General features: G+C 46.5%; 1 protein-coding gene across 1 annotated transcript in view; it reads right to left on the bottom strand.

The window, feature by feature from the left end:
• The window catches only part of Ehf (ETS homologous factor), an 18,279-nt gene that overhangs the window by 4,964 nt on the left and 4,734 nt on the right, over positions 1-8,581 (bottom strand). Inside the window, exons 2-5 of the mRNA XM_026787822.1 lie at positions 7,468-7,713; positions 4,915-4,977; positions 2,591-2,659; positions 2,420-2,488 (exon numbers count right to left, since the gene is read on the bottom strand). Coding sequence (XP_026643623.1) covers positions 2,420-2,488; positions 2,591-2,659; positions 4,915-4,977; positions 7,468-7,713 — 447 coding nt within the window. The remainder of the gene's footprint in view (positions 1-2,419; positions 2,489-2,590; positions 2,660-4,914; positions 4,978-7,467; positions 7,714-8,581) is intronic.

Here is an 8,581-nt window from a genome sequence, read left to right as displayed (position 1 = left end):
GAGACTAGATGTTCCCAACTTCACATGGGAGAATAAGTAATCCAGGACAAAAAGATGAATGTTTCTTCCAGACATTCTTCTCCTGCCAGTGTACAGAGGAAGTCACAAAAACCCTACCAGTCTTAGCTCTTTTGATCTACGAGCTCATTTAATACAACTGCCTCCCTCCCGCCCCCTTGTACTCCCCACTGCCACAAAACAAAAGCCAGACCTTTGAAGTGAGCCCTGTGGTCAAGTGATTCATTTGTACGAAAGAATGGCTAGCTCTACTGTCCAGCCTGCGTTTCTCTTGTTTCTCTCTCAGACACTTGGGGTCATGGTGCCCGTGGGGTCCCAGCAGAAGCAGCGACAAGACCCGAGTTCACAGTATAAATGGGAGCCTATGCTTTCAGCCTAGCTGCTTCACAAGAAGGCAGAGATTAGACGTATTTGCATATGAGTCAGCCGTGAGCCATTTCTTTACGGGATATACAAATTTTAGTGTTCTAATAGACCGTGCCACCCTAGCTTGAGGCTCAGTAAGTCAGTAGATAAACACATCAAGCCCGGGATGGCATGATGGCATGACTGGTTTTGGCACTCTCGAGCAGATCAGAATACTGGTGGCAACCATTTTATGAAATGGGCAGAAGGGGAAAAAAATCCAAACAAAGCTGGCTTCCCCGCCTGTGCTATCAAGGAGACCATCATTTGACACAGAGCCTCGCCTTAGCTCAGCTGAAACTTGCATGAAAACATAGAAAGATGTTGAACTGCACGCTATTTTATAGGACCTTGAAATAACAAGGCTAGGGCAGGTGGCAGAGGTCTTTGGGGGCATTCTGGCCCCATGCACTAGACACTAAACTATTCTGGAGGGAATCGACACATACATGGTTGCAATCAATGTCCCTACCAGACCTAAAATCCAAAGAATCCACCAATGGCAGACACCGAGTTTTGTTGTTGTTGTTTTAAGATGGAAAGCTTGGATTATACATCTCATTTTCAAGCCTGTCACTACGACAGGAGGGTAATGGAGAAGAGGAGTGTGGGGATGGGGGTGAAGAGGTGAGGGAGTAGACAGATTCATGAAGCTCATTTTAAGGGCCATCTAAAAGCACAGTTGGTGGTCACAGGAGACAGCAGCTCCCTGGTGTTACAGCGCAGGTATAGGCTGCCTAGAGCCCCTGCTGTTCTGTGTTCTAGAAGATGTGAGACTCAGAAAGGCGCAGGCAGACGTGGATGTGAGGTAATAGGGTTGTGACTTCCTGGAGTTTGAGGGAGCAATTGGTTCAACTTTATCCTTACTGGAAACCTTTTGCCTCCTCAAAGACCCAACAGGAAAGAATGGAAGGTGACACCACAGGAAGTGACACCACAGGAAGTGACACCACAAGAAGTTGGAGTGGAAATTAATGGGTGACTTGGGTGCTTTCTTCAGCCCTGAAGCTGGTAGTCTTCTCTAGATGGCAACAGTTGCCACAGAAAATTCCCCAGATGGCCTGTTCCTCTATAGTGGCAGATACCCTACTTTTCTGGCATTGGTCTTGCTTCCTGATTTAAACAAATCCCTTGGAAGGATACACACTAAAGGCTTGGGGGAGGGGGCTGCCTTCAGATCTCAACTACAATACCAAAGGTGCTTAAACTAGCTCCCAGCTCTCTCCTTCATAGACCCAAAGAGGTCCAGAAACAACCAGGTCAAGGAACGACATGAAATCTTATGTTTAGCTAATTCTTATAGTACACAGATAAATGTACCTAATGTCTGAAAGCCCCTTCCCAGGCCTAACCCCCAATGTGCCATCATGGCTATAACCTTTGACAAAGCATCATGCATGGATAGCCCCTAGCTGTATCCAATCAGGGCAATGCACCTGATAAGAACATAACTGACACAGGGCAGATGCTCTGGCTGCAGAACACTGAAGAGCTATCAAGGTTAGTCTGGGGTCGGGGAGGGGGATGCTGGGATGTATGTTTGGGATGCAATTGAAAACTAATTCTAGCCTTCTCACCAGTAAATACAAATAATTTCACCAGGTTTAACTCCAAAGCAAATTTGTGTTAAAATAGAGAAAGAGAGAGAGGGAGGGAGGGAGGGAGGGAGGGAGGAAGGAAGGAAGGAAGGAAGGAAGGAAGGAAGGAAGGAAGGAAGAAAAACTCAAGGAACTTTGATTGTTTTGTTGTCTCAAGGGAGTGGCTAGTTACAGAGTACACAGGCCAATACTTCTGGAGGGTCGGGAGCTGGCAGTCTTTGGTGTACACATACTGGCTGGGAAGCACAACTTCTCATTCAGATGACAACTCAGTTCACTCCCTAGATTTTCAGTGCGAACGACTCCAGCAAGGTAGAAAGGTAGGGCAGCAGTAAGTTTTATTGATAATTACTAAGCGTAGGCAGGAGGCAAAGCCAGTCTGTGTCTGGACAACTTACCAACTGGAAGGTGACTGGAGGTTGTCATGGAGATCTGGGCCCGGCAGAAAGTTTTACTGTCCAACAGATCTGCAGGAAACAAAAAAGGAGGAAAGGGAAAGGACATTGAGAGACCCTCCTGATGACACAATACCGAAGCAGAAGGGCCTTCCAAGTCCGAGAGTTAGTTACCTACTGTGCTACCATAGCTGGGCTCGTAAAGATAGCTCTCTTCTTTCCACGTGTTCATAAGGGAAGGATCTGCGGGGAACAGAGAATGGGGAAGGTCAGCAATTGTTATCTCTTGGTCGAAGAATTCCCATTCTCAGTGTCTGCTCATTCAAGAGGCAGAGGGAAGGAAGAGGCAGCATGAGGAGTAAGAGTCTACTCCAGCTATGTGTCTCTTTATAACAGCGCCGGCCCATTTTTCTCCCAGCTCCGTGAGGCTAGCTTTGTTATGGGTCTAACCTTGTGATACACACGCATTTTCTTCCCAGGTCCTTTCATCTAGAATTGCTCCAACCTTGCTTGACCTCACTCCTACCACATAATCACCAGAATAATTTTACTTTGGAGTGGAGGGAAGGCTTTGCAAGAGATGAAGGCAAGTATAATAAGGGATTAATGAGCATTCTTCTTTCTGGGGGTCATAGGGAACTGGTGGTGTTTCTTTCAGAGAAAAACCAGGCCAGTTTTCTTACAATTCCTTCACTGCTGAATTTCAGAGACTAGCTACTCTTAAGATGAGTGATAGCTGCTGCTGCCTGGGTTTTCTCCAAGTAAGGTAAGGGGTAATATAAATTCTCAAAACTCCGGAGAAGGTGGAAAATGTTATCAAATCACAGGGTTTTTTTTTAATGGGTGGGCCTTTGTATCTCTAGGAGAAGCAGAAAATGGCCCCCTCACTCCCAGTTTCTTCTCCTGTATGCTATGTCTCAAGAGTGAGACACACTCTTCAGATTGCGGATTAGAAGGGAACTCCCTTCCACCTGCCCCAAGTAAGCCCAACTCCCACACAATGACAGATCCAGGCCAGTCTCCAACATAAGCAATTGCTCTGCCAGCTGGCCAAGAGCTTGACACTCTTAACTTGTCCCTAGCATCAAACTCTTAGCCCCCAATCTGGGCTGCTTTGACTTCCCTGATACCCAAGTTCCACATGTAAGGACCAGGATGGCAAGCCACTGGCGGAGCTGTGTTTTGTTTTTATAGCATAAATGGTATCAAGCCTGACTCACTGGCTAAGGCTCCTGTTTACGACATGGGGATTTAGCTGGTATTTGAACTCACAGCTACGTGTTTGGGCACCCTAAGCCCAATCTCTTGGGGTTACACCCTCTGTCCTTGTTGGGTCACCTTGTACATCTGTTGTTGTCTCTAAAAACAACTTCCAAAGAGACTTGGGGGCGTTGGCCCCTCTGTGAGCCTCCTCTCCCCCTCTTCCCAGGGTGGACCTTCTCCACCCTTAAGCTCAACTTTTCTGAACCAGCAACACAAGAATGTCCGGATGGTCAAGAAGGATTATCATCTTCTGTGGGGCCTCTCCAATATCACCCTGGCCCCTGCAGCAGGGTTATATGTAAGGCCAAGGCCATTCCCTAAGCCAAAACCTGATTTGTCTCCAGAGCTTGGGCAGACCTACAAAACACAGACCATCCGAGTTAAAGGACAGGCCTAGGGAGGCCGAGTTAATATGCTTGGCAGCTATTTTTTTCTTTAATAATGGTAGACCAGGGCCCTTATAAAAGATTAAATAACTACATGAGCTAATTTTGGTGCCAAGTGATTCAAACCACCCCAGGTGAAATCGTGTCCTTGGTGACTATCGCACAACCCTCGGGGAGACCTGAGGCAAGCTTTGCCAGCCCACGTGGCCTATAATCTACCTGATGTGGACACAGGGAGTGACTCGGGAGCAGTGCCACCTGCGTAATTTTTTTTTGTGCCCGTGAAGCTTAGGGGACAGAGGAAAGAGCACAAAAATGAATGCAGACATTATGAAACTGTAGACTTTGCTCAGCGCTCAGGATAGGATCTTTCAAGTAGAAAATCCTCGCGAGGACTGGGCTCTACAGTCACCTTCAACGTCCCCAGGGAAGCTCGCGAGGGCCCAGAGACTATGCTAGCTACAATATCAAGACAGCATCTCCCTCCTTATGAAGCTCACTCCCATGGAGGGACACGTAACAAAGACTTCTTTGTTCCCTTGCTTTTCTGAACCCAGTCTCACTTTTGCTGAGAAGAAAGCCCACCTTAACATCTGTATTTACGCAGTGACTGGCCTTGGATCTGGATGGTACTGTGACCAGGGGAAGGATGCCTCAGCACCCATGCATACATTAGACATAATTGGTGGTCATTGGTCCCAAGGGCAAGGAAGAGGCCCCTTGGAGGCAGGGGAGTCACCTCCACGGATTCCCTGCCACCTCTTCACCCACGTTCCCCTCTTCTCCCTCCTCTTTTTCTCCCCAGGGCTTTGCCTGGTCAAGTTGGCTCCCTCAGCCTCCCGCACTCACCTGCTTGCTCAGTCTTGACAATGACATTGTGTGTGGACTGGAAAAGGTCACTGCTGCACTGGCCTGTGAAGGACAGATGGAAAAGTCAAAAAGCCCAGACAGAGTCAAAACTTGACAAGTTAATACGAACATAAGGCTTCTTTGAAGAGTGTCTGCCATCTTGCTGCCTTTCCTGGTTTGTCAGTGGGAGTCTCCCCGCCAGCCTCAGCACACCCGAGTCTGGGACTGTCTCTGTCCCCAGAGAACTCCTAGTCCTAGGCACCTGTACGAGTGGGATTAATTGGTGCCTGAAGTAAAGAATGGCATAAACAAGAATGTCATCTTCTCCAATACTAGGAGCGGCAAGACTTTGCTATTCTAGTCTGTCTCCTCCTCGGTAAAGTCAGGGGATTAAACTGGATAGAGTTACTTACGTGACCTCTGAGATGCTGTCTCACACTCAGATATCACATGAAATGAAAGTAAAAACACACAGAAAGGCATTTTACCTTCACCAGCACTCAAGACTTTGATCTTAAACTCAATCAACCCCACCTTTATTAGATTTGTTTATGAGTCACATCTGGATAAAATACCAGGAGTTTTCTTTCCTTTGCCTATGCCTTCAGCTCTCACACATGCAGTGCTTGCCATATAGCCTCCTATGATACCAGTAGTTCATACTTCTGACCTTTAGTTTTCCCATCTTCAAAATGGGTACAATATTTTGCCATAAGGGACATTTGATGAATCAATTCACAGTACAAATAAAGGCGTAATAAATGCAAACTAGTGAAATCTGTGTGGAAACAGAAACAAGGCCAAAGTGAAACGCCTACCGTTTGGCACTTAGAAGCAAGAACGGTAAGACCAAACAATTCGTGGAAGGTCAAAGATGGCCACCACACCTCCCAAGCCTCCCTGCCTCAGTCGCCTGTCAGAGCAAAGCTTCGCGGGAGTGCAGATAATTAGAGTGGCATTTTTAATTCTTCACCTGTAAGTCTGCTCTTTGCAAAGAGTCCTGAAGGTTATTTAAATAATAGAGCCTTGTTTTGTGTGATTCCAATAAGAAAAAAAATGAGTAACCACCACCATGAGGTGAATGGGAAGAAGGGATTGCCAGGGTGCCAGATGACGACATCCATGGCTGCCAGAAATAGTGCCAAACTCCCCGCTGATGGCAGCTGTCCACACAGCTCTAGAGCTCACGTTTACTGAGCCCTGGTTACTTGTCAGACATAGGCTCTACTGAGACATAAATTCACTTTACAGTGGGTCAGCTTGCTCTCTCTCTCTCTCTCTCTCTCTCTCTCTCTCTCTCTCTCTCTCTCTGTGTGTGTGTGTGTACTATGTCACCATGAACAGTTTGCAAAGTGGCTTCCTGTGTGTGAGACGAGAAATCCGAGGAAAGAAACATGATGTTTTAGGAACTATTCTGTCTTCAGAAGTATTTTCAGTATAGTTCTATTTTTAAATATTTATTAATTGTGTGTGTCCTCATGTGTGTACCTCTGTGTATAAGTATATGCACATAAGCACGGGTGCAGCGTGGATTGTCGTAGGTGTTGGATCCCCTGAAACAAGGTTTATAGGAGATTGTTCAGTCTCTGATGTGGGTGCGGGGAACCAATGCAGCCCCTGCAAGAGCAGCGCATGCTCTTCACTGCTGATCCACCTTTCCAGCCCTAGCAAGAGGGAGTGGGGTCAGCCTTCTCCCATCCAGATGCGCGAATCTAGTTACACTCGCCTTCTTAAATGCCCTCTACTCCCATTTTAAGAATGTGGGTCTGGGTTGGGTGCACTGGTACATTCCTGTAACCCTAGATCTTGGATGGGAAGGAAAGAGGATTCTGAGTTCAGGGTCAACCCCAGTGACATAGAGAGTTCAGGGGCAGCTCTAGAACCACGTAGTCCCACCTAATCCAGGATAACTGGACCAAAATTTTTAAAATTAAGATTAAAAGATTCTAGGTCAATAAGTTTTTCTTCTTCTTTAAAATTACTGATGATCTTTAACAAGTAAATGAACAACTGAGAATTAAGTTCTTAGACTCTGTTAGAAAATGAAAAGAGAGTTGGAGAGACAGCTCAGTGCCTAAGGGTAAGCCATCTTGCAGAACTTGGCAGAGGACCCAGGTTCAGTCCCTAGCATCCACATGGTGACTCATAACCATCCATAACTCCACTTCCAAAGGACTCAGCACCCTCTTCTGAGCATTCTGTGGACACTGGGCACACATGTGGTGTAGATACATACATGCACAGGCAAAATAAATAAACAGTCAAATGAAATAAAATACATAGGAATATTTTTTTTCATGTAAAGGAAAAGCCCGTCTTACTACGAAGAGTATTCTGTGGACACACAGAGAGAATTTTGTCTCTCTGCAAATGAAAGCGGCCACAGAGGAGTTCCATCACTGTTTCTAAGGGATTAGACACACTGTGCTAGGCTTTGCACCTCTCCTCTCCTCTCGCTGCTCTTCCCTGTCCTGGGAACCAGTAAGCTGGTGTGTCGCATCTACAGGGAGCCCAGCCAGCAGTGGAGCCCCTGTGCTTCCCAACACCACTCACCGTTCCACTTGAGATGCTGCAAGTTGTTGTAGAGCAGCTGCCCAGCATTGCCTGCTGCCCTCGTGAACTCCTGCAGGCTCATGCTGCACAGGTGTTCTCCGCTGATGTCAAACTCCTGGAAAGGGATGCAGCTGGCATCCAGCTGGTTGGTGTCCAGGAGGTGCTGCAGCCATTCCCACACCTGGTATTTGGTCCAGTACTGAGGGTGGATTTCATGCCACTGGCCTCCAAAAAAGCCACTGGAAACTGCAAAATAGAACATGGCCCTGTGAGTGGCCCCTGCTTGTTCCTGGGCAGTCTCAGACACAAGAGGCACGACTATGTCATAATATAATGAAGACCAGAACCAGAGGCTCCATCCTACAAACATCACCGTGGGGGCTGAATACAGAATGTGCTCTACATAGCAGCTTTCTTGCGCGTGGGGGCGTTTTACTTAGTAGTGGCAGGGAATCTTCATGTTCTTCCTAATGCGATGGCAAATACTAGATAAGGCATGATACCTGAAGTTCCCTGAGCTTGCTCCCCACCCCACCCACAAACAAGTATCAAAGTAAAAGAGTTGGCTATAATTTCATCTACTTTCTAGCTGATTGTACATATGCAAATACATTCACCTTGACAGAACATCTCATGAATACCAAAATCCTAACATCCCTTATGGAACATGTCATATTCGTATATATAACCTGCACATTTCCCCATATTTTCAATTATCTCTAGATTAAGTACAATCCCCACAACAATATAAATGCTGTGTAAATAGTTAGTGATAGATTGTTTGGAAAATAATGACAAGAGAAAGTTTTGTATTTACTCAGAACAGATGCATTGTATGTGTGTATATGTGTGCTGTGTGTGTATATGTTTGTGTACATGCAGGTACATGCACATGTGTGTTGAGTGGGTAGATAAAGGCCAGAAGTCAATGCCAGTATAGTTCTCCATCCCATCTCACTGATATGGATAGACTGGCTGGCCAGGGAGATGCAGGGATCTACCTGTCTTTGACTTTCAAGTGTAGAAGTTACAGATGCAACCCACCACACCTGCCTGGCTCTCACACATGTACTGGGGTCCTGGAGTTACAGGTGTGATCACCACACCTGCCTGG

Source organism: Microtus ochrogaster (genome assembly GCF_000317375.1).
Source record: "Microtus ochrogaster isolate Prairie Vole_2 chromosome 14 unlocalized genomic scaffold, MicOch1.0 chr14_random_1, whole genome shotgun sequence".
Taxonomy (NCBI): Eukaryota; Metazoa; Chordata; class Mammalia; order Rodentia; family Cricetidae; genus Microtus; species Microtus ochrogaster.
The sequence above is the reverse complement of the archived record's forward strand: the minus strand, read 5'-3'. Positions and strand labels throughout refer to the sequence as shown.